This window comes from Aythya fuligula, chromosome 1, assembly GCF_009819795.1.
Source record: "Aythya fuligula isolate bAytFul2 chromosome 1, bAytFul2.pri, whole genome shotgun sequence".
Classification (NCBI taxonomy): Eukaryota; Metazoa; Chordata; class Aves; order Anseriformes; family Anatidae; genus Aythya; species Aythya fuligula.
The window spans coordinates 190,020,972-190,045,676 of NC_045559.1; the positions used below are offsets into that span (position 1 = coordinate 190,020,972).

At 45.8% G+C, this 24,705-nt stretch overlaps 2 protein-coding genes across 2 annotated transcripts in view; both read right to left on the minus strand.

The window, feature by feature from the left end:
* The window catches only part of CUL5 (cullin 5), a 29,537-nt gene extending 26,140 nt beyond the window's left edge, over positions 1–3,397 (minus strand). Inside the window, exon 1 of the mRNA XM_032198230.1 lies at positions 3,298–3,397. Within this exon, the coding sequence (XP_032054121.1) occupies positions 3,298–3,321 (24 nt within the window). The 5' untranslated portion in view covers positions 3,322–3,397. The remainder of the gene's footprint in view (positions 1–3,297) is intronic.
* An 8,413-nt stretch (positions 3,398–11,810) lies between these two features.
* Positions 11,811–24,453, minus strand: RAB39A (RAB39A, member RAS oncogene family). The gene is made up of 2 exons (XM_032197012.1): positions 23,946–24,453; positions 11,811–15,030 (listed from the first exon to the last, which is right to left on the minus strand). Exons 1-2 carry the CDS (start codon positions 24,296–24,298, stop codon positions 14,604–14,606), a joined length of 780 nt encoding a protein of 259 aa, XP_032052903.1. The 5' UTR covers positions 24,299–24,453; the 3' UTR covers positions 11,811–14,603.
* Between the last annotated feature and the right edge of the window lie 252 nt (positions 24,454–24,705).

Sequence of the window (24,705 nt, forward strand, 5' to 3'; positions counted from 1 at the left end):
TGTACTCTCGACATTTTAGGTGCACACAACTGCAGTCCCGATCTGTCAGATGCTTGAAACAACACTGAAAAAGCAACACCCTCTATTATAAAGCACATTTCAATAACATCTTTGCTTTTACTACTGAACTGTTTTCAGACAATGAAAGGCTAGTTCACAGAGGTATGAAGTGGGAAATAGGAGCTCCTAGACTGCAATAAGCGTGAAGATTCACAATCTGATTGATCTCTCCCCCCAGCAGCTCTAAAAATCAGTATAATGGTAGTAGTGAAGTTGCTACACAAAGCAGAGAAGTAGCCACAGGGAACGTTCTGCTGTGTAACTAACCAATGTGCAACATTCATGAGCTTCTTAAAGCTACTCTAATTAGAAATAAGCAGGAAGAAACTGATGAACCTAAAATACAAATCTGGATATATTTCCTTTAAGCTGAAGAATTAAAAAAAAATCAGATGTTGCCAGCTGTAAGTGACAGAGGCATAAGATACAAAAATACAGAAAATGGAAGGGTAAATCGTGGTTCTTGTTTCACTTAAATCCACGGAGCATCTGCTACTTCCCTTGCTGCTTCCTCCTAATACCAGGCTCACACTGCAATTCATCCTGCATGTGTGGAGTCTTGCACTTGCTGCCACCTCCAACAGCTCCAGTAAGCTCTACAAGAGTGTCAAGACCTGCTAGCATGGATACAGCTTCAGGTTTTCTTTGTGCTGCGATAAACTGAGCTGCTTTCTATTGCAGGAGCTGCGGAAAATCTCGTGTACCTTCATGTCAGGAGAGAACTGGCTTACAATATCTTGCCACCAACAAAGTGAACGGGTTACAAATCCAACACGTCCCCTGAAACAAAGTACCCCATGCTGAAAGTACCAGCCTCACATGCAGTTTAAGAGAAAAGACTTCTATGGTACTCATGAGCCACCTGAAAAAAAAAAAAAAAAACAAACAAAAACTCAACACTGCTACAGGTTGGTACAAACTAGCTTACCAGGCAATGCCCAGCTCTTCCTGAGTGCTTTGCTAGTCTGGTCGCATTACAATTCCCTGTGTGGCATCAGTTCGCATTGGTCACTCTAGTTCTGCATTTGATGAAGGCTCTTTCAGAACACGCTTCTCACGAAAAAACTGTTTACATTGCAGAGTTATGACAACTGGATTAGTGAAGTTTCAGTGATGCCCTTTAAAGTGATGAGCGGCAGTCCCATTTTGGTTCTGCTAGGATCCATTAGTAGAGTAAGAAACGAGCATTTCACTTCATTTTCTCAGCCGTGGAGAAGGTCAAGAGACCAGAAAACCAGAGAAAATTCTTTGTTCCTGTTTATCCTAGCAAAAACAAGACCCACTTAAACCTGACTTGGATTTGATTGCATGTGCTTTTTGGGAAAAAAAATACAGAAAAAAAAAAATACAGATTTTAACACCTTTCTTTTCTTACTCAAGGATTTTTACTGTACAGGGGACATTGCTTTTTTTGCCCTGAACATGAAAGCAGAAGTACATCCCCAAACCTCCATCAGTACAAGGCGCTGCCAATCGACAGCAACCTGGGACTGACAGCTTGCTTCTCTGAGAGCACTCCGAGAATCAAAAGTGGGGAACAGAAGACCTTCTCTAGCTCCAATTTTCCTACTGGTTTAGTATGTCATTATAAACAAAGTCAAATCACTGAACAATATTCCCTTTTGTAACACAGCACTCATAGATTATTGTCTTTAGGAAACTAAGATATATTGCTTAAAAAAACCCACAGTGTCAAAAAGGCCTGCTCTAAGTACATACGTAGCATTTTTTCCTGAAACACATTGTGCATACATACAACTTGTTGTCAATTTAAAATGCTCATGGTTTAAAATCCAATTGCAAAGACATCACTAAGCCAACAACGAGACTTCAGACCAGAAAGAGCCATCTCACAAAATCAAGGCCTGTGACTACTTTCACTTACTGTAAACCTATTTTTCTTTCAAAACAGCTGAAGTGGAATGTTGACAAATCTCACAGGCCTGTTTCTTCTGTCTGCTATGGGCTACACAACCAGGTCTCCTCAAAGCACACAGCAGCCTTTCCAGAGATCCTTAGAGGCACTGCAAAGTGAAGGACTGAAACAGTAACTAGTAGACAAACTGAGTTTGTTCACTCTAAAATCATTCTCTTCCACAAAAAAAATCACATTATGCCTCAAGAGTTCTGGGTGAAACATGAAGTTTCTCCTCCAGCAGTCTAGAGTTTTTTAATTTCATGTTTTTATTTGAGCCTTATTTCCTTTAAAATCTAGCTACCCACTTAGGCAAAAAGAAAGGAATTAATGATAATTCATTTTAGGTGCACTTAAATTTCAATAAAATTATTATTATTTTATAGGTATTTTCAGGCAGTTAAACCTTTCTGTTTCGGACACCAGGCAGAAAGAAGGCTATCAATTATATCTCATTTTCTCACTGAGCATCTCCGAGCAGTACAACCAGCACTCTGAGGGCAAACCTATACATCCAAAATAGGTCAGGTTGCTCAAACGCGGGCAGCACTTCTTCAGAATAGTATTTAAGTGTCGCGCAGAGTGCTGGACACATGAACTTCACATTTATGTGTGTTTTACACTGCTAACTGATGGAAGGAGCCTCTTTGGGGCCTTCCACCCGAAGTAGCCTGGCATTCCTGAAGCGTATGCTGGCGGCTCCGGGAGCAGTTGTCCGAGGTAGGCCTGCTGCGTGCTGGCATGGCCTCTGGGGCCATGAGCTTGCCACAAGGCTCAGGACGGGCAGTCCCGGGCTCCGACACCGGCCTGTGACGGCGAAAACTTGCGTTAAAACTTGGGGCAGCTCGGGGTGGCTGACGCCTGTCACCCAGCGCCAACGCCTGCCTCCAGGAGCCGAGCTGCTGAACATAACCGGGAGGCCTCGCGGAGTTTTCCTTTGCGGAAAAAAACACGGTTAGGAAATAATACTACTAATAATAAATTAAAAAAATAATAAAAAAAAGGAGAAAGCGGTGGCAACCCAGCACCTGCTCCCCGCGGAAGGCCTTTTCCCAACTCTTTTGTTCAGCTCGCCCTCCGCACGCCCGGGCTCCCCCAAACGAACAAAGGGGCCGACCCCAAGCCCCCGCCGCTGTCAGGAGCCCCCCAGCGGGGAAGGGCGAGCGGCGGCCTCCGCCAGGAGCCCCCCGGCCCCGCGCCCTCCGCCCCAAGCCGCCCCGCGGAGCTCCGAGCCCGGGGCCTGCCCCGGCCCCCGGCCCCCCGCCCGCAGGCCCGGCCGCCGGGGCCGCCTCCCGCAGGGCCGCGCGAGGCCCCGCGCTCACCTTCAGGAGATTGGACGTCGCCATGATCCCTGCCCGCCCGGCGGCGGCCGCTGCTCCTCTCCCCGGGCTCCGCTCGGCTCCCCCCCTCCCCGGCCGCTGCCGCTTTACATGGCCGCGGGCCGCCCGCCCGCCCGCCCGGCCCCGCGGCGGCGGCAGCAGGAGGAGCAGGAGGAGGAGGAGGAGGAGCGGCGGCTGCAGCTCCGGGCTGCCCTTGCCGGGGGAGCTGCCGGCGGCGCGCTGCGGGCGCTCGGCGGGGCTGGCGGCTGGCTCCCGGGCACGCAGCCGCCCCTCAGAGCCTCATGGCGGCGGCCGCCCAGGAGGCGCTCGGCAGCAGCCCCGGCTCCATGGAAGGGGCCGGCCCACATGATGCGGCGCCGCCGAGCCGGCCCCGCCGACAAGCGCGGACTCCCGGGCGGCCAGCGCCGCCTGCAGCGCCCCCTGCCGGCCCGCCGCCTCCCCACCGCGCCTCGGCGGCCAGCGGAGGGCCCGGGTGCCGGGCAGGGTGGGGGCTGATCCCCCAAAGGGGATCCAGGCCATGGCGGCGAGCCCCGGGTCCCTGTGAGGGGAAGGGGAAGGCGGGCGGCATGGCGGCCCCACGGCCGGGGGCTCTCCGCGGGTACAGGCACGGCCCCCGGTGTCTCTTCCCGACGTCCCGATCTCCCCCTAACTGGCCGCTTTGCTTCATAAACCCTTTAGGCTCCACGGGTTTTCTGTTTAGTGAGAAGAGTGTGGGGTTTAGGCACCCTTAGGGTGGGATTTTTCAGTGTGTAGCTATAGAAAACACAGTTTTACTTTCCTATTAAAACACATCTAAAACGTGTCTTGAAGAAAACATTTTGACTTTCAGCTTTTTATTTTACCTCACAATTCCTGTCACCCATGCCCCTGTCACCCATGCCCCTGTCACGTGCACACTGTGTGCTGTCCCCCCAGGTGATTTTGCCATTGCTCCCAGACAGGGTACCTGAGCAGTGGAAACACCGCCATGGAAGAGCACGGCTTGTCTCGGTCATCTCCGCCTGGTTTGCTAAAGAAGGTGGAAAGAAGTGAGGGAGTGAGAGGGAACCATGGAAAGAGACAGACATGCCCTGAAATTGTCAGCTGAAGACTGCTCCTGAGAAATGGACAGAAGAGCATAGCATAGCACAGCATAGCATAGCATAGAATAAATAGTTGACTTCGAAGGGCCCATCAGAGATCATCGAGTCCAGCTGCCTGACCTCTTCAGGGCTAGCTGAAAGTTAAAGCAGATCACTGAGGGCATTGTCCAAATGCTTCTTGAACACTGACAGACATGAGGCATCAACCACCTCACAAGGAAGTCTGCTCCAGTGTTTGACCACCTTCATAGTAAATAATTTTTTCTTTATGTCCAGTCTGAACCTCCACTGGCTAATTCCTTCATGTCCTGTCATCTGCTAGCAGGGAGCAGAGACCTGCTGCGCCTCCCCCCTCAGGAAGCTGCAGAGAGCATTGTAGTTGCCTCTCAGCCTCCTTTCCTGCAAACCAAACAAGCCCAAGTGTCCTCAGCCTCTCCTCACAGGACATGCCTTCCAGCCCTTTTACCAACTTTGTTGCCTCCTCTGGACACTTTCAAGGACCTTGACATCCTTTTTGTACTGTGGGGCCCAGAACTGCACACAGTGTTCAATGTGAGGCCACACCAACACTAAATATAGCAGAGGATCACCTCTTTTGGCCTGCATTTAATGCACCCCAAAATGCAGTTTGCCCTCTTGGCTGCCAGAGTACACTGCTGGCTCATGTTGAACTTCATGCTGTTGAGGATTGCCCAATGCTCCAACATATGTAGATCCCTCTGCAAGGCCTCTCATCCCTCCAGGGAGTCAACAGCACCTCCCAGTTTAGTATCTTTAGACTTGCTGAGGATGCGTTCCACTCCTGCATCCAGATCACTGATAAAAGTGCTGAACAGGACTGGCCTTAGAAGTGAGCTATGGGGAACACTGCTAGTGACACCAGCCAGATGTAGCCCCATTCACTGCAAGCTGAGTGGTGCAGCTGGTACATGAGAAGGAAGGGATGACGTCTAAAGGGCCCACTAAAAGCTTGAGAAGTGGGCCCATGTGAGCCTCATGAGGTTCAACAAAGCTGAGTGCAAGGTGCTGCATCTGGGTTGGGGCAATCCCAGGCAGTACAGATGGGGTGGAGAACCTATTGAGAGCAGCCCTGCAGAGAAGGACTTGGGGGTTCTGGTGGATGAAAAGCTTGACATGAACGAGCCAGCAGTGCGTGCCTGCAGCCCAGAAGGCCAACTGTGTCCTGGGCTGCACCAACAGAGGGGTGGGCAGCAGGTGGAGGGAGGGGATTCTGCCCCTCTGCTCTGCCCTGGTGAGGCCCCACCTGGAGTGCTGCGTCCAGGGCTGAGGCCCCCAGCACAAGAAGGATGTGGGGCTGTTAGAGCAGGTCCAGAGGAGTACAGCCTTTCAGTACTTAAAGGGTGCTTGTAAAAAGATGCAAACCAACCTTTTACTCGGGCATACAATATTAGGTCAAGGGCAAATGGTTTTAAACTAAAAGATGGGAGATTTAGATTAGATGTTAGGAGGAAATTCTTCATTCAGAAGGTGGTGAGGCACTGGACCAGGTTGTCTAGAGAGGTTGTGAATGGAGGTGTTCAAGACCAGGCTGGATGAGGACCTGAGCAACCTGGTCTAGTAGGAGGTGTCCCTGCCCACGGCAGGGGGGTTGGAACTGGATGGGCTTTAAGGTCCCTTCCAACCCAAGCCATTCTGTGATTCTATGATTCTATAATTCTACATGAACCCTTTGAGGTCTGGAGTCACGAAAGGTTCACCTGACATAAGTCATTGCCATCATATTTTTTCCCAGCTGCCAGGAAAACCACAAGTGACTTTCTGGTTGCCCATCTGGCAGGGCAGTGGCATTACTGACAAAAGTGTCAAGTACTCACAGTTGCCACTCAGGTCAATGGGAGCTGTATGCAAAGCAAAAAGGTGCCTCAGGTACCACCTGAGACATCAAGCCTGGAGAAAGGAGAGGGGAGGGGAGGGGCAGGGGAGGGGAGGGGAGGGGAGGGGAAGAGGTTGTTTCTCTAAGGAGATTTAGACTCAGCCTTAGGTGGGTGTCTAGATGAAAAATTGCAGTGGAGTGTGAGAGCTCAGGAATGTGGCTTGGGCTTGGGTTTGGGCATGAGCAGAGGCATGGAAACCTATTCTTACAGAAAAATGTAAGAATACACGTGATGCAACAGCATTCGAGTACCTTCCATGGTCTTATCTATTTTCAGTAACCTTAGAAATTTAGTACCCATTATTGTGACATTCATGCAGCTGGCCTGGAAGGAGCAGTGATATGCTCCTGCCCTGGCATGCTCCCATGCTGTACTTGTGAACAGTCCAGTCAAGGAATAAAGAAAACGAATAACTGAGAAGCCTCTGAGACAAGGAGTGAATAGTACTTTTACTGATATTAAAAATAAAGTTCATTTCATTTTGCATGGCTTACATAATGACTGTGATTTTTTTTTATTATTATTTTTTTTTTTTTTCTAAATATCTGTGCATTATTTTTCTGGGAAGTAAAGACATCTCTGAGCTTCAAGGCTTTGTGGTATTTTAGTACCACTTCAGGGCACTTCGAAAGTACAAAGTGTTTCATAATCTTGTTTTATTTGCTATATTTCTATTGCAAATGGACTATTACTAAATTCTGATGGTAATTAAGATATTAATTATTGATTAGTATATGGTGCTACATTGCTCTACAGTTTTATATCCTTTGCATGGACTGTAAAAGACAGAGTGAATGACACTTAATCCCGGAGCTGTCCGAAGTGATTTGCAAGTAGCAGCTCATGAAGATTTGGATGATCAGTGAAATGAATACCCTGCGTAATATCCTAGATGGCTGGAGTGAATTGAGTCCAGGGGCAAATCTGTTGGCTTTGAGTTGCATCAGAGAGAGACGTACGCACTTCTATGCACCTAATTCCCTGAAACACATGGTATGAGTAAGACATACATGGTTGCTTCTAATTTTTACTTAGTCCATGATGGAAAATAAGAAAAAAATGGTGAGTGATTAGTCAGTTTTAGACTCCTTTCCAGTCAAACTAGATAAATTTAGTAGAAATTTAGTAGAGATTCCCCTCGAAAGGAAACCTCGTTCATCACTGCAGTACTGTCCCTTGCATGACCTGTGCTATGACGGTCTCTGAAGATACTTTAAAGGGGCAAGGAGACACAGAAACCTACACCTGCAGCTGAAAACAGAAGCACCATCGGTGACCAAACTTTTAATGTGAAACTTCTGTGTTTGTTTCTATTTCTGCAAGAAAAAAACAACTTTTTTTTTTTTACTTTTTTTTTTTTCTGTTTACTATCTGGGCTTCAGCTCACCATTTCAGCTAATGACAAGAGTATCCTGGAAAATTTGCCTGCATGTAGGAGTGGAGATTATTGTTGCTTTCACATAAAATTGTGTAAGATTTTTGTATCTTAGCATTACCAGAAATGCCCATCCTGCTTGTTATGCCAACATTGTCCTTTAGATTAGATAACTCTTCTCCCTCCCTGATGTTTATTCCCCTCTGATATGTTTTTAGACAACAGTGCTATTCCCTCGCAGTTTGCCTGGTGGAAAAGTTTGCTTTTTGCCCTGAGTTACGCTGAAGATGATGCGTAGCGGTGCAGTGCTACTGTTTGCAGGCAGAACCTGCAGGAGGGTTTTTGCCCAGGCTGAATTCCTCCTGGGACATGGAGAAGCACATGGCGTGCGATAGACAAAATGTGGCCATTGTTCCGTGCCCAGTCACGGAGCTGCAGAGAACCGCTGCAGGGAATTGAATCTGATCTAATTTTTCCTCTCCTAGCCTTTTTTGGACAGCTAGAAATTTACTGTTCCATTCACTCAGTGTACTCAGGGAGCTGTACTTTGTGGAGCGTGGTGGAGTGCAAGAGGATTTAACATGAAAAGTTATAATTTTGTATGCTGCTTTTCTGACACTTGCTCACAAATTCAGCTCCTTTTCGCTGCTCAATGAGCTTTGTCTCTGCTTTGTTTTAAAAGCTCTCTGAGAATCAGACACTTTTCCACAGAGAAGTGGGCAGAGAAAAAAGTCCCAGCGAAATGAACGGTGTTGCTGTTTCAATGCTCTGACTGACAAGAGTCGAGGCTTCTGAGCTTATGCCCTGGCATAGGTTGCTCTTTTATTGCATGTTACACTAGCTGTACATCAGGGAAATGACAAACATGATCTGCAGAGACAAGACTTTTTTTTTTTTTTTTTTTCCCCTGAATAATACACAGTTATTATTTTTACATAGCAAATTAATGTAAAATATGACTAAATAGCTAAACTATCTGCCTGTCGTAGAAAACTTAAGCAATCCTGAGAATTCTCTAAAGTGCTGCCGAGCAGTGCCAGCCCTGCCAGTTTTTTATTACTAGGATTATGTCTGAAATATTTTCCGTATTTCTTCCCTTTAGTCTTAGGACCTTCATACTTGAAAAATATTAGTGGTTGTTGCTATCGCCCTGCTCCCTGTGATGCCTTAGTGCCAACTGTAGCTTCTGGCAGTGCTTCCCTGTAAAGCAGACATGCAGGGGGGGAGAGTGAGATGGGAAGAAGTCTGCAAGGTGGGTGCAGTGTCCACACAGATTTATACCCAACCGTTCCTCTCCTGTGGCTGCCCACAGCATTAACTGATCCTTAGGGAGCAGCTGGAGTGGTGGATGCAGCAGCCTGTAGATCTTTGTCAGCTCCAGGTCTTTGGCACTTTCCTTCATCCCACCCGCAGTCCCACAGCAATTATGGCAATTCCTGCAGTGCGCTAAGGGCTCTGACAACATTCAGTCTCATTGCTCTCTCTGGGCAGGGCAGGGGTGGAGGAGGTGATCTGTGTCCTCCTTTCTGTCCTGACCTGATGCATTAATTTCCCAGGCAACCGAGTTCTGTCCTGGCCAGTTTATTGCTACAGGAGACTTTGTCCATCGCTCCACAATTTTCATAGAAAAGGAAAAATCAGTTTTTACACAAGCAGGTTTGAAGCCACAGCAACGAAGAATCCCAGTGATTTAGCTGAAATTTCAGTTCTCTTACCTAGGCATTGATTTTATTTACAGTGCATGCAACTTCTTGTTTCTGCTCCTAGGTTTCTTTAGAAGCTTTGGCTGCAAGGTGGGACTTGAGCAGCCTGTGGAGGTAAGCAGGGTTATTCTTAGTTTGATCTGCCCTTGCGGGCTGACACTGCTGAAGGCTGGTGTCAGCTGTTGCACAGCTCTGCTCCCACTCCCAGCAGGTGACACACTGAGTGTCAGTCCCCAAGTAGTCTAAGCCTCGCCTAAAACGGGACTTTCGCTGCAAAACGAGTACAGGGGACACCCTCAAAGATGCTGGTCCATTCTAGCAGCTCTGGGTCTTGATTTTGGATTCTTTATCTGTGAGTTTAAATTAAAATTTACCTGCCCCTCCATAAAAAGCTCCTACTCCCTGTTCCTGTCCACCCTTCAGGGGCAAGGGGCAGTCAGGGTGGATGATGCCATTCAGGTGCTGCGGTGGCGTTTGCTACTGAGCAGCTATTCCCAGGGAAAAAGCCCACCGTGTGTGTATTGTGCTATTCTGGTTCGTTATCACAGTTTGGTATTTGTCAGCGAGTCCTTTTCCTGGACACACTTGAGTCTCGTGTTCGCTGTTCCAGGCGTTGCTTGTGGGAGCAGCAGCTCCAAGAAGAAAGGTAATGGCTCAGTGCAGGTCTGGGTTTCCAGAGCCGGCTCTTCCATGGCAGAATTGCTGCTCAGTGAAATATTTTTGGGCTCTCAGAACCAACTTTGTTTTCTTCACACGTAGGCTACACTCCCACTAATTAAGTATTATGCAAGGCAAATCGTCTTCAGGAACCTGCACAACTTCATAGTCTTCACGTTACGCTGGACTGGCACGTCTTCAATTGCATTACGTTTGTCAGATGTGCACGTTCACTGGAACGTGATCAACAACCCGCCATGCTCGAGAGTAAAAATCAGTTTTTCTGCAGCTGCATTCGCCTCACAGAGGAGGGAATTTTGCTGAGTACAATGGCACCGCCTGTAGGTAGTCGGATTTCAGCTGAAAGCCTCGAGCAACCTAATGCTACACCCAGGCTTTGAATTACTGCTAGAAGCAGGCTGGGAAATATGTGTACATGCATTCATGAGATTCATCTTTCTCTCTAAAGATCAGGAAGATGAATTTTTTGGTCAACTTTTTCCCATTCTAAATACATTCTATGATACTCTTATTATCCTTAAGAAACTCACTTAGGCATTGTAAGTGGTGCTGCATACAGTTGCACACTGTGACAATGCATCGTTAGAGGAATCATTAGAGAACAGCAAATGTTAGCTATAGACAGTTGTATTTTGACGCTTAACCATTTCCCAAACAGCCCAGCACGTCTGCAGTAGGCTGTCATGCCCCTTCCAGGCCAGCACAGAGAACAAGCCCTGGGCCCTCCTTGCTCTCTGAGGCTGAACAAAGGCTGCTGAGGCTGCTGGGCCAGCTCTGGGCAAAAGGCAAGGGTGGAGGTTTGGAGAAGCTGCTGTTACGTGCTCGGGTCTCCAGCTGGGGGAAAATTGCTCTCCCGGATGTTAATTATGTAAAGAGAGCAAGGAGGTGTGTGCTGTGCGAGGGAGCTGGAACACAGTGCCTGACATACCTGTGAGGTTTGGGGATCCACCCATCCTTGCTCTAAGTAAGCAGCCCGGGTGCCAGTCCCAGGTTGGCTGGAGCAGGGGGATCTCAGCACCGAGCAACTCAAGTGCACGTGGGCACCCAGTTAAGCAGCATTATTTTCTGTGAGCACAGGGCAGCCACCAGGAATTCAACCATCTAGCACAGAGTTAGCTCAGTAGGCCTATTCCATAACGACGGCAGAAATGAATGCTATGAATGTGTGTTACCTCAGGTTTTTTCCTTGATTCCCTGACACGACTCCTGAGGTGTGTAGCTATGCTCTGTTTCTTGCACAGGACAAATCCAGTTATAAGCAAGCCAAAATATCTGAAGAAATCATGTATAAAACACTTAAATGAGCAGAGAAAGATTATTTTTTTCTTTATCAAACTTAAAGCAATGCAAGTTAAAAACTGTAGGAAATCAAAAACAGTTTCTCATATCCGTTCATTCGCTGGACCTGCGAACCCAAATACAAACAGGTTTTATTTTAACTGTTTTTTCCTTTTCCTATCTGGGATTTACCAAACTTTAATTTGCAACTGGTTTTTGTTCTTGTTTGTTCATTTTTAATCTTTTCTACTTTTCTAATTAGGTTGCCAAATTTATGGAAATTTCATTTTGGTATCAATAGTAAGCATCGCATTTGTCCTTTCTTGGAGAAAAAAAAGGAATATACATGCACTGAACTATAATCTGCTCTACAGCATGTTCAACCTGTTACTTATACACTCAGTGCAAAGCATCTGAAAGCAAACTGACATATTTCAGCACGTAATCTATTTATCAGACGTTTCCATTAACTGCAAGCATGTAGTGAGAAGGTATGGTATTGGTTTAATATATCGTCAGGATAGACAATGTTTGAATGTACACGTTAATCTACATTTTTAGGAGTTACAAATAAGACAACGATGTGCACAGTACTTGAAAATGCAGTGAATTTCTCTTCTCGTTGCATTGACAACACCAGTTCATCACACAGTTGAAGCTGGTTCAAAGCTCTACTCCCACTGTAATAAATGTGACAGACACTTACAGGTACAACGTTCGCAGCAGAGGTTGTTAAGGCTCTGTTCTGACGAGTGTTTATTTCTCTGTGCACACCTCCCCTCCCTCCCCTCTTCTCCCAGCCCCTTCTCTGCTGCACACACGCAGATTTCTTCATACAGAAGGAAAAGCTCATTGGTTCCAGAGTATTCAGGAAGAAAAGTTTAAGGGAAAAGATTTTAACCTGAAGGTAATGTGTAATGAAAAGTAGATTTATAATAACAGCAATACCTGGTACTTATATAGCTGTTTTAATCTTTTAAATCATTTTTGGTATGATAGGAGAATGCAGCATCCACATCCCATGGATACTGCATCCGCTAAACGCTCTACAACAGATAGCACACACAGAGAGTCCAGACCAGAGATCCTTCAGTCAGACTGGGTCTCAAAGGACTTTGTGAATGCCAGGAAGAACGATCAGCTCCATTTCTGAGATACAGGTGAGGCACAGAAAACTTAAATGCCTTGCTCACAAACACACAGTGACCCAGTGGCAGACTTCAGGCCTGTTGGCTCCCCAGCCACCGGTTTATTTATTGGTCCATTTTGTCCTCTTAAACAACTAAGAGAAGATCTTTTGAGATACACAACATGGGCCCACTATGATAATCAGTGTCAAATGCACACAACCTGATTTCTGCACTAGCTTTTGGCATCTGTTGTCATGGATGTTTACTTAGAGTGCCTAAAATGCCCTCAAATCAAAATGGAATTGGTAGAAATGACTAAAATGTGTAGTTTAATAGAGAATCAGGCTCACAGCAATTACTTTGTGGCATGCTGAGACTAGAATTACCTAACTATTTTAATTGCTAACGAATTAAGGCTGATTCCTGTTTATATTAAGGCCTCTGTATCATTCTACGACAGCATAACTGTGCCTCAGTGCAAATGAGACTCAGACTATTGAAAAAATAACCTTTCTGTTCCCTCAGAAGACAATGATTTTTAGTGGCCCTAAATGAAGAAATTGACTGGAACCAACTTGTCTTGACAGCATGTAATATTTACAAAAGGCTTGTAAAAGGACCTAAAAGTAATCTGAAGGAAAACCAATTGCACAACTGTTGAAGAAAAAAGTTAAGATTAGATGGACCTGTTCCTTGACCATGAAAACGGAGAATTGTAACCTGAAAACACGTCTTTATATGAAAGTAATTGGCTTGATGTTCAGAGGTTATGAGTATGCTCAGGTAAACTGTAGATGCTTATCAACTCTGGAGATCAAGCCACCTTGTTACACTACTAGAGATAAAATAGACACAGACTCATTTGGTTTTTAAGTGCTAGACATACAGGGCACAGTTTGCGTAAAGCTAGTGTGTGTTATATTCAGAGTAGTAGTAGTAGAATGACCTCAAGCTCAGTAAAATGCTACATGATCACAGATTTCTCCTATTATTATTGTTATTAAAAGCTATCGTGTGTTGCTCTCTTAGAATAGGGCTTCTCCAACTTTGCTGCCTGTAGCCAAGAATTATTTCAGAAATTCTTTTTTCTCCAAACACTGTACTTGTAACAGTTTTGGTTTTAAAACCTTTATTTTTTGGGCAACCAATTAACATTTGTTGGCTGAGATTAAACCAATCCTTATTCTCTTCAAATGCAAGGTCTGGGTCCCCATGGGTTGCAGCACTTTTAAATTCCTTTTTACATCTAGCTAGAAGTAGATTTTTATTTTTTTTTTAAGGTGATATGGAAATTGTTTGTGTAAATTAACGCAATTCTTTAGGCATCAGTGTGGCTATGGTAACTACCCAGCTGAGGATCTGGCCTCCAAAATGTAACACAGGCAGTTGGGAAATCTATTTTGTATACAAGTCAAAATAGCTGGATCATACGTGATGTTACATTTAGTTTCATTGGCAATTCAGAAAATATTTAATAGTAAATTTCATTGCTAAATTTCATTGCTTCTATTACCCATTTTCATATACAAATAAATCATCTTTTCTAAAACATTCTTTTTCTTTAGTAAGGCTTGTATTCATAATCATATCAAAAGTGTTTGCTATTGGAGCAATCTTTCAGCTTGCTTTATTTAGAATTATCTTTATTATGAAATTCTACAGTTTACTAAACTTCAATGTTGATGAGCAATGCTGCACTTGAGTAAAGAATCACATTAAAAAAGTATAAGGTATGGTATTTTCTTGTCCAAAACTAAGGCAGGATGAACAAAAGTAATAAGCTCATCTCATCCTCACCTAGCAGGGCTTGATTTTAAACTGTATTCAAAGTACAGAGCCCAGGAGAGGATGTTGTCACGGTGATTATTGCGCTTGCACAGCGTCTTGCTATAGGATTAATTTTTCCTTTAGCAATCTATAATTTCTTTTCCTGAAGACCACATAAAGATATTGTACTCTGTAAAAGAAAAAAAAAAAAGCACTTAAAGCTTTATGAAGTTATGAATTAGACAAAAGGACACAAAACCAAATTATTATCCTATGATTCAGCTATGCCATGATCTCATATTGTTTCAGAATTATTATTCTGTTATTTAGGTTGGAGTCGTCTTCTGAACACCTGATGTGCTCTTTGGCATGCTACACATTCAGCAGATGCACTGTCTTCTGGGCTTTACGGCTTCCTCTGATGAATGCACAACGTTTGGAACAAAGCCACTCTTAACACCTTCCCATCCATCTTGTATTGTGATTTCTCCTTTTTTTACAAGTTCATAGATGTCTCGTGTAAGAATTGTAAAGGACTCTTCAACATTTGTGGCATCTTTTGCTGAGGTTTCTATGTATTTCATACCACAGGCAGATGACAGTTTTTCAGCTTCTTCCCTTGTAACCTCACGCTGTGATACTAAGTCACATTTATGTCCCACTAACAGGAAAACAATCTGAAAGGGCTGTACATGCATTTTTGCTTCTTCTAGCCAGTCTTTCACATGTTCAAAAGATCGCCGATTTGTGATGTCAAACACTAGCAAGCCACCGACAGAATTGCGATAGTAAGATCGTGTTATTGATCTGTGAAGAAAAACACAAAAAAGAAAATTAAAATATTTTTTCACTTTATTTGTAAACAAGATACGTTTCCATGTGATAACGTTCCTTTTTGACCCACTGTAAGTTTTATGAACTAACTGCTTTTTCGAAATTAACTGGAATTTATTAATTTACCTTTTCCACAAAAAAAAAAAAAGATCGTTTTTCTTTTTTCCTACTTCAGAAGTCATATTCTAAATGTTCTTGAAGTCAACATTTCTATTGCCAATTTTGAACGCTGAATTTTTCTGCAAAGTACTCTTTATTAGCAAACTGTGCACATGTTCACAGGACAATATTTATATATATATATATATATAGACAGCATTTGTTAAAGTCTGAGTCCTTCAGTTTTATATGAATATTCACTTCACTCTGTTCTAATCAGTCATTTTAAAATGAAACAGGTAAACTGTATCCTTTTGTATTCCTTACAGACTAATGGTTTGATAGAAAATATTGTACAGATAATCCCGAGTTATTTGTGCTTGTAGAGGTCAATTGACCAAGGAAGGAAGCTCCCTCAACAACACTGTATAATATTAACTGAGCTGGGCAAACACACACTTGTTACAGCACTGACAAAGAACACTTCTACTTCCAGCATATCATTCATGTGGAGGTTCACAAGCTCTTCATTAATTACGTTTATTATTTTTTGGCACTTCCAGGATTGGTGGACATGTTTTCTGCTTTTCAGCCCTCTATGTTCCAGGCCATTCGCTGGAAGTAATTTTGGAAGAAGGAGACCCTTCCTCCAGAAAGATTTTTAATATGCTGTAGAATAATAATAACATATTAAAAAAAAAAAAAAAGTTAATTAGAATGTAGAGAAAGATATGGGGACTAAAAAATGATTTTAAGTCTGTAATCATGTGCAATAGGGCAGGATGGAGAAGGTGAGAAGCGACATTTTAAAGGAAGGGATGGCCTACCTAGAAGTGGATGCAAGCACTATAGTAGTAGTGTAAACATATAGCAAGAGTGTATATGTAAGTATTCTCCAGATGAAATGAGACATAAAATCTATATTAACTGTCATATATTAAGGAATTAACTATATTTTATCTTAAGATTATGCGGAGAATGGAGCTTCAAAACATTTGAATCAGGATGAATGGCACACAGCTGCATCTTGCCATAAAAGGAGCTCCCTCTGATTTTCACTTAATCACATTTCAGATAGTGTTTTCTAACAATTTGAACACCGAGGCATAATTAGGAGCAGCAGTCATATTGCAGATAGGTAAGTGCAGTTAGATAAGGCTTAGATTACTTGGCATAACTAAATTAATGTAGTCACAGCAAACTGCATTTGAATGGGTTTTATTTAGATAAAGGGGGGGGCGGTTGTTTGTCTTAATGTTTTAGAAAGATCTTTCCTATGTTTCCAGCAACAGAGTACTCCATGGAGTACATCTCTGAGCAGTTTAAATCTGCAGACAATAGGGTCTCACCCTCAACTTACTCACATAGCCTGGGTATGAAAAATGACCATAAATAAAGGCTGTTGTATTTTGTGAAGTACTAAATAAAGATATCACAACGATCTGCTTCAGGTTTTCTTTTTTTTTTCTTTCAGTAAAACAGTTGCAAAGACAGATGAATACATCAAAACAATTCAGGTTGTTCCAGACAGAGCTGAAGTGTGTGACAAAAACAGGATTTGGTTTCGAAAAGTGATAGCTAATACAACCAATTTTCAAGAAAAAGAACCTGTCCTGAAAGCAGTTATGCCAAAGCAATATATTAGCAGCTGAAAAAAAAGGTTAGTACTGAAAAAGCATGGCATCATTTGCTTAGCATTTTTATGTAGAATAATGTTGTATCGTGTGTCTGTGAAGTGGAGCACTGAAGAGCAGTATTTATTGCCTTACTGCGTGCTTACACATGGAATTGTGTACCCTTGTTGGCTGTAACTCAGTTCCGCAGAGCTACGCCAACTGGCACTAGCTGGCGATCTAGGCCATTATATTTAATTTTCTGTATATGTTGCCTGTAACAAAGATGATTAAAAAGCATCTGTAACTCTGGGCTGCGCATCGCAAAAACTGGGAAAAACATCTGGGCACACGAACATAGTGGGTTGTTCAACAGTATCTGAAACATCCCACAGATGCAAAATATTTGACTTAAATACGACAATTAGAGTAGAGTAAGTATGGACAAATGTATCAGTGGATGTCAGAGTTACTTGGAAAATGAACTGTGTAAAGTGGGTGTACTTCATGGTCTGGTAAGTCTCTGCTTCTTTTTTTCTCTCACCCTATGAAACTAAGTACAAGAGCAAATTTTACCTCATTAATGTTATGCCTAAAGGTTATAGGACTTTTAGGTGCCTTCAGCAAGGCTTAGGCAGAGCTAAAAGACCAACATCTCTAGCTGTGCTCCACTCAGCTGCATGGAAAGGAAGTTGTGGGGAGCTGGGGTCAGCCTCTTCTCACAGATAACTAGTGACAGGACTAGAGGGAATGGCCTCAAGTTGCACCAGGGGAGGTTCAGGTTGGAAATGAGGAGACATTTCTTCTCAGAAAGAGCAGTCAGGCACTGGGACGGGTTGCCCAGGGAGGTGGTGGAGTCACCGTCCCTGGGGGTGTTCAAGGAGAGGTTGGACGTGGTGCTTGGGGACATGGGTTAGTGGGTGACATTGGTGGTGGGGTGATGGTTGGACCAGATGATCTTGGAGGGCTTTTCCAGCCTTAATGACAGTGATTCTATGATTCTGTATCTAACCGTGGTGCCCAGACGAGCTCTGCAGGGCCTGTGTGCTCTGCCTCTGCGCAGGCTGGGAGCGCCTCACAGGGCAGCGCCTGCCTTCCCTCGGCTCCTGTCACAGCTGGAAACCAACCCGAGTGTCCCAGGAGCAGCTCCTCGGGAACACACCAAACACCTTCAGATGGATTCCAGCTCCTCAGGAAATGCAGGTGAGCTTTCTCTTAGTGACAGCACCTACCTCTCACACAGCTCCCTATGCATCGCTTCACCAGGCACAGGGCCCTGTGCACAGGGCCCACACTACAGAGGCCACCCCAAGCGTTCTGCTCAGAGCACTTCCACCTTTAGAGATGGTGCAGACCATGTCAATATGCTGTGTAGGTCTTCACCGAAAAGCCTGATGATGAGTGTGCAAGGTGGCCAGCAATAGATAAGGAGGGCTGAGAGTCATCTGGAAAGCTTGGGGGCCACTGGCCGTAGGCCCTCAGGGGAAGAGGAGGTGCTGGGCTCATCTAAGCAAACGCAGAAGTTGAGTGAAGGGAGGAATACTCTCTTCTTTTGTTGGATCTGTGCATGAGAGACAAGTTCACAGGGATTTTTCAAGGTGCACTTCTTAAGTTCTGAACCCAGGAGCACTCAGATATTTCATCCCTTAGCCAGGTAATGTAAAATGCACAAAGGACTTACAACACTGGTCAGACTCTGCAGTGCTGCTGTTCAGAGCAAAGCCCTTACTCACCAGTCTAGAGTTGTACTCCTGCTTCTGGCTCAAAAAGCCTGTACTCCTCTCTGTGCAGTGCCACCATTAGGAGTGAGAAACACTGACCCAGACCCCTGAATGGCCTTCTTGGTAAGATGCACTCCGAGATTAGGAAAGATGTGTCCAAGCACACTTTTCCTGCTTCCTGCAGGAATGTTTTGTGTTGTTATTGTAAAGAAACAGCAAGAACTGGCTGGACGCCAAGCAGCCAGGCCCCTGGTAAAGCAAGAGGTTGCAGACTGTTGATGTGCTCAGAACCCTAAGAGCTTCATTTTATAGGAGCTACAGGCACCTGTACTTCACGAACAGGGAGGGCATTCTCTGTTCTCTTCCTACCTTTGCTCCCAGGAGGTGACTCCAGGCTGTGCACTTCACGTGGCAGAAGCCCCTCAAAGCAGGGTTGGTTTTGGTCCCTCTCCCACCCCCATCACTTCCCCTTTGCTGTCCCTGGGACACGTCCCACCTGAGGCTGTGCTCGGTCTGATGCTTCAGGCATTGTGCAAGGAACCTTCCTAATACAAGGCTCTGGATCTCACCCCAGCAACCAGGCAACTAAGTGATATCTAGCCCTAGATCTTCTAATAGCTTTTAAAGTGGTATTTCTCAGCAGCCTTCAGCTGATACAACTGAAGGAAAAAGCCTTCAACACACGACATTGCCCTTCTACAGCAGCACCATCTCAACAAAGCAAGCAATCCCAAGCTGGCGAGGACACTGCAGCCTAAAAAGAGACAATGTGGTGCAAATACGACAGAGGTCTACAAAACCACGAGTGCCACAGGCAGAGCAGATAAAGATTCAAAGTTAACCTCTTCAAGTACAAAAGCTCGAGGCTGCCAAGTATAGCTGGGAGCCAGACTCAAAAGAAACAAACTGAAAAATTGGCTCTTCGTGCAGCAGCTGGTAGACTTGTGGATCTCCTTGGGAAAGATGTTATGAATGCAGAGAGGTTGTCTGTGATGCACAGCAGACCAAACAAGAGACTGATTGAGGTTTAGTAAATAGATAAACCACATCAGTCTCAGGAAATCCCTCAAATTGAAAGTACTGGCTAGCAGAGTACCCTGGAGAATTCAGAGACTCTATCAGAGACAAGATACCTGAGTACGGACCCTAGACAAAACCAGACCAGCCCTCCTTGGATTCTTTGATGAGCAGAGAATCCCCTGACGGGATTACACACGCTTTGGTAAGCATTGCAGGATCAGACTCCAAAAGCAAAATGTTTTTAACTCCTTTATGAAGAAAACTCCTTTTTGAAGAGAAGAAGAAAACCTTAGGGTCAGGATGAGGAGCGGACGGTGGGTAAGGTTTAATGTTGTCCAGCTTATACGTAAAGGATGTTCAGATTCCAATTGCTCCAGTTATCCCCATGTAGATCCTAAATTCCCGAAATGTCTTCCTATGTAGACAGATAATTCTGGTTCAGCTAATTAATTGCCATAAAACTAGCATTATGGAAGGGAATGCGTCACTTGCAGCACCATGATTCATTTTCTGTGGGGAAGGAGGGAGAGGAGAGTATTTCCTTTGGCAGTGGGAGAGCCTTCAGCCAAGGACAGGGTGGGATTAGGATGAAAAAATAATGGCCAAAGACCAGCCTTTCTTCTAAAGGCTTCCCTCATTCTTCCCCCATTCTAAAATGAGGGAGATGGCCGGCAATGAAGTCTGCTTTCCTGAAAAGCCTTCAGACTATGTGTTGGAAGTGGGAAGCACATCTTATTTTGGATTTAGAATCTGGCAAATCTGCCTGTGGCTTTGAATGAAAGGGGACTGAACTCTCCGATCCATCCCCGCACCTACCTTTCACGTGTCTTATCATTCTGCCTACGACACTTCGTTTTTCTTCTGTTCCTTTGTGCCTGATACTTCTTTGCTGCCTCCTCTCCTCCTCTCTCCACTTCTCTTTCACAGGAGACTCTGAACCCTTCTCGAAGCAATAGGTAATGGAAATGTCCTAACAATGCCTTTGCGTGTGCCTTGTTGGAGGCGCAAGCTGATAATGTTTCAGGAGGGAGTTTGGCTGCTTCAAGTGGAAGTAGGTACTAAAGGAAGGAAAAAGCACTAAGGAAGCAGCACTAAGGAAAGGGAAACAACCCTCCTACCTACAGAGGTGAGTGCAACCCCTTCTGCCTGGGGTCTTGGGGCTGTGCAGCTCCTTGCAGTGCAGCTCCTCGCAGTGCATGGCACACCGGCCATTGACAGTGGGTATGCTGCAGTCTCTGGCCAGTATAATATGTAACACATTATACCATCTTTGTCTGGAAGTTACAAAAATTGATGTAAGCGTTATTGAAAAGGTAATTCTTATTTTCTCCCCCACTCCATGCAAACAAAATCTAGGTTACAAAGCTCCTTAACTATGCTGCTGTTAAATACGGACTGTCCTAGCATCCTCTAGACTGTCCTTAATCCTGATTTTCAGCAAAAATACTTGTATGAATAATATTTTTGCTCCTTTTGGAAAATGCTTGGCATTTGTAATAAAGGAAAGGTAAATACAGATAAAAGGCTGGAGAAAATCACTTTTCCCCCGACCAGAACCCGTTAAAAGGTAAGACTACAAGGACAAAAAGGGAACCACAACACCTTGATATCGAATGCTGTAAGGTTCCTCCAGATTGATCTACACTTGGAACTGCTGGAGGTGAGACTACTCCTCAAGAAGGCATATGTTATGATGTACAGTAATGATATGTTAGATTTTTTTTTACAAAGGATAACTTTAAAGTCTTTAGTTTTAATGGGAGTAGTTGTTAAATGCAGATTGTAAATTCTTTTTGAAATGATAACTTCCCACGTAGAGCACGTGTTCGTTCCACTCATTTATTCTGATTACGGTAGCGTAATGGCAGGGGAAAGTACAGGCTCAAAAAGAAGTCATCTTCTTAGCTTGATCTAAATATTAGGCTAAAGATGTAAGACCCTAATTAATACGCTCAAGGAAAGTCTTGGTAAGATGACGGCCACTGAACAATTGTTTTTGAAAATGAATTAGAAGATGTATTAATCACATCAGTCCATGGCTTTAGGATGACTTTAAATCAGTCATAGTGTTTCTTTCTCATTATGATTTCACTGATGCTTACCAGATGAACCAAACCTTCACTGAAAGCTTTATCTAGTTTTGAGGAGTTATTTTATACTAGGACTAAAGACTACATTATAATGACAGCAATTTTGAAAATACATACTGCTTGCTCAGAAAGAAGAGTAAGGGTAGTGTTTTATTTTCAAGATGTGTTGGAAACAGAACGTACCTAGTTAATATCATAGTCTGCTATATTAACGGGGTTAATGTAGCTGAGGCATTCCCATAGTATTATGTGCCTAACTTCTTGAAATCAGTTCTCTGTCTTAGCAGCATTGCTTCATAGCCTTGGAAGTTCCATGATTAAAATTCCTTTTTTTTGGTTTTAAATACAGGAAAATTAAACCAAACGAATCACAGCGAAGTAGACCATGTGAAACAAACAGTCAGAGCAGCAGACTGCTGTAAATGACAACTAACCCCAAGTTAAGAAGAAAGGGAGAATCCCTTCTTTTCCTTAGTCTACGTTATGGACCTGAGTCTACGCTAAGCAGGTCTGTAGGTTCTTTTTCTAGTGACCCACTTGAGGCACTGACACGAGGCACGTTGTCTGTATGGCAGCCCGCACCATGGGAGATCCTGCTTACTGGTGCCCCACTGGTGTCCCCACAGATACAGTAAGTAACCGCACTGGCTGAGCTCATAACAAGTAAACTGTGCTTGCAGCCTGCCTGCGGAAGCGTTAAGAGTGACTTTTCCTCTGAGCAGTAACGCAAACGAGGCGTGTTACGGATGATTTCTAAGAACGTGCAAGAAACCCAGTTCAGATACAGAGGCATCAATGAACTAGGCACAGGTAAGCAATTTCTCTGAGAAAATAAGTGCTCTCGTTCAAGATGGTGTGATGGCAGGTGGGTCCCACCTGTCCCCGGGCAACGTCCCTAATGGCTGGGACCAAGAGAAGGGGGTGATTATACAGCCAGCATTTGTCCTGCACACGGGAACTCCCCGAGGAGCTTTTAAAGCTGGTTTTACCTCCTGTAAAGTACCAAAGCAAGTGAATTAGAGCACAACTGGGAATGTTAACTGCAAACTGCTCGGCATTCCGCAAAATTGGATTATTTCTCAGAATAATTAGTTCTTCCCCAAGACTATCCTTGCTTGTGTAGACTTCTCCAGTAGCAGAGAGCAGAACATGCAAGTTTTTAACCTGTGGTGTATAATTTAGTAAAATATTTATAATTTACTTGAGTACATGCAAAACAGACTATGCAATAAATGCTGCGATATTTGGTACAACAAGAAACTTCTAGCAGAAAAACAACCACAGATGTTTAAAACTACTTCCCCCAGCTTGTATCTGCTGGGCATTGGAAAAAACACAGATGTATACTCCTGGTAAATTTTAAAGCAGCTGAATGCATGACTCATCACTGAATATCCCCTGAGCATCCCCTTGTAAACGATGGCTATCACTGGAGTTAGGATGTATGCAAAACTCTGTATTTGCATTCCTTTCAGTCAAGTGCCTTGTCATTGGCCATCCTGGCTATTCGTCAGCAAATTCAAAATAAAGAGATTATACCTCCTTAGTCACTTGTTTACAAGGATTTCTCCTTCTTTGCTGGAAAGCACGAGGAGGATGAAAAATGTTAAGAGCTTGCCATTATCACTGGTAATTTCTTTCCTAACCCTTCAGAGGCCTGCCTGCAAAAATATATATAAGCCTGTGACTCATGCATGCCCAGGAAAGTTTTTTTTTTGTTGTTTCACTGTGGTGCTTGTTATGGAACAAGGCTTCACCTCCCCTGGTAAGATGCTGAAACCCCACCTCTTGAGCCGAGTGCCAGGCTCTGCACAACTGTTGCAGAGGAAGCCAGGCAGCAGAAAGGGCTCTGCTGTTGTCGGTGTGGGGACCCATCGCAACCCCACTGCTGGACCCAGTGATGGGTGAAGCAGCACAGGGCACAGCAGGCAGATGGGCTGCGTGATAGCGCCCTGCTCACACCTACCTGGCTCCAAACCAACGCTGTATGCAAACTGTTTGTGACAGAGAGGGGATGGGAGAGGGCTGAGCACTCGGTGCAGCATTGGAGCTGGCTGGGCTGCGCTCTCGCTGCCCTGGTGGATAGCGGGGCAGGTGCCCGAGGCAGGTGTAACGCCCCAGCGGGTGCCAGGGCCTGCGGTGCTGCGGGGACGGAGGGCAGGGAGCTGGCGGGCAGCGCTGCGGGGGAGGCGATGACAAAGTCAGAAGCGGGGAGGGCTGCGGGGCCCTCCGGCCACCAAGCTGCGGGCTCGGCACCCCCAGGCAGGGCGCAGGGAGGGCAGGAGGCCACTTGGCGGCTGGGGCTGGGCGGCGAAGGGCTGCCGGGGAGCCGGGGGGCCCCTTACCTGAAGCGCTCCTGGCCGGCCGTGTCCCAGAGCTGCAGCTTGACCCTCTTGCCGGGCTCGATCTCCACCAGGCGGGAGAAGAAGTCCACCCCCACGGTGGGGTCGGAGTGCAGCGGCCCGGGGAAGCGCCCCTCGGTGAAGCGGTGCAGGAGGCAGGACTTGCCCACGGTGGAGTCCCCCAGCACGATCAGGCGGAACTGGTAGATCCAAATCGCCGCGTCCATGGCGGCCCCGCCCGGGCCCGGCTCCTCCTCGGGGCTCTCTCGGGGGCTCTCCCGCGGCCGGGGCCGGGGCCGGGGCCGGTGGCGGTAGCGGTGCCCGCACCGCGCTCCGATCGCCCCAACGCCCGGCATGGGCGCGGCGGCGGGCGGGGGGGGGCCGAGCGGGGCGGGAGGGGGGGGCGGCAGCACGGGCGGGCGGAGGGACGGGAGCCCCGAGCCGGCCGCTTCCCCCCCGCCCCGCTCCCGGGGGGCTCCCTGCGGCCGCCCGGGGCGGGACGGGGCGGGCAGGGGCGGCCGCTGTCCCTTCAGCACCGGCTGCCCGCCGGGGCCGCCCTCCCCTCGGCTGCGCTGCGGCGGCGCGGCAGAGCCCTCCCGCTTGGGCCGCCTCCTCCTCGTCTTCCTCCTCAGCCGCCTCCTCCTCCTCCTCCTCTGTCCTCTCCTCCTCCTCCTCCTCCTCCTCCTCTTGGAGGTGCTGGGGACGCGGAGTGGAAGCCCCCGGGGTGGGGCTGGGGGGAGCCTGAGGGAAAGGCGGGAGGGAG

Bases quoted from the DNA above. Each gene is read 5' to 3' on its own strand.
- RAB39A (XM_032197012.1), bottom strand. From the start codon at position 24,298: ATGCCGGGCGTTGGGGCGATCGGAGCGCGGTGCGGGCACCGCTACCGC. The intron at 15,031-23,945 runs GTAAGGGGCCCC...TTTTCTTCACAG, and splicing joins GCCGGCCAGGAGCGCTTCAG to ATCAATAACACGATCTTACT.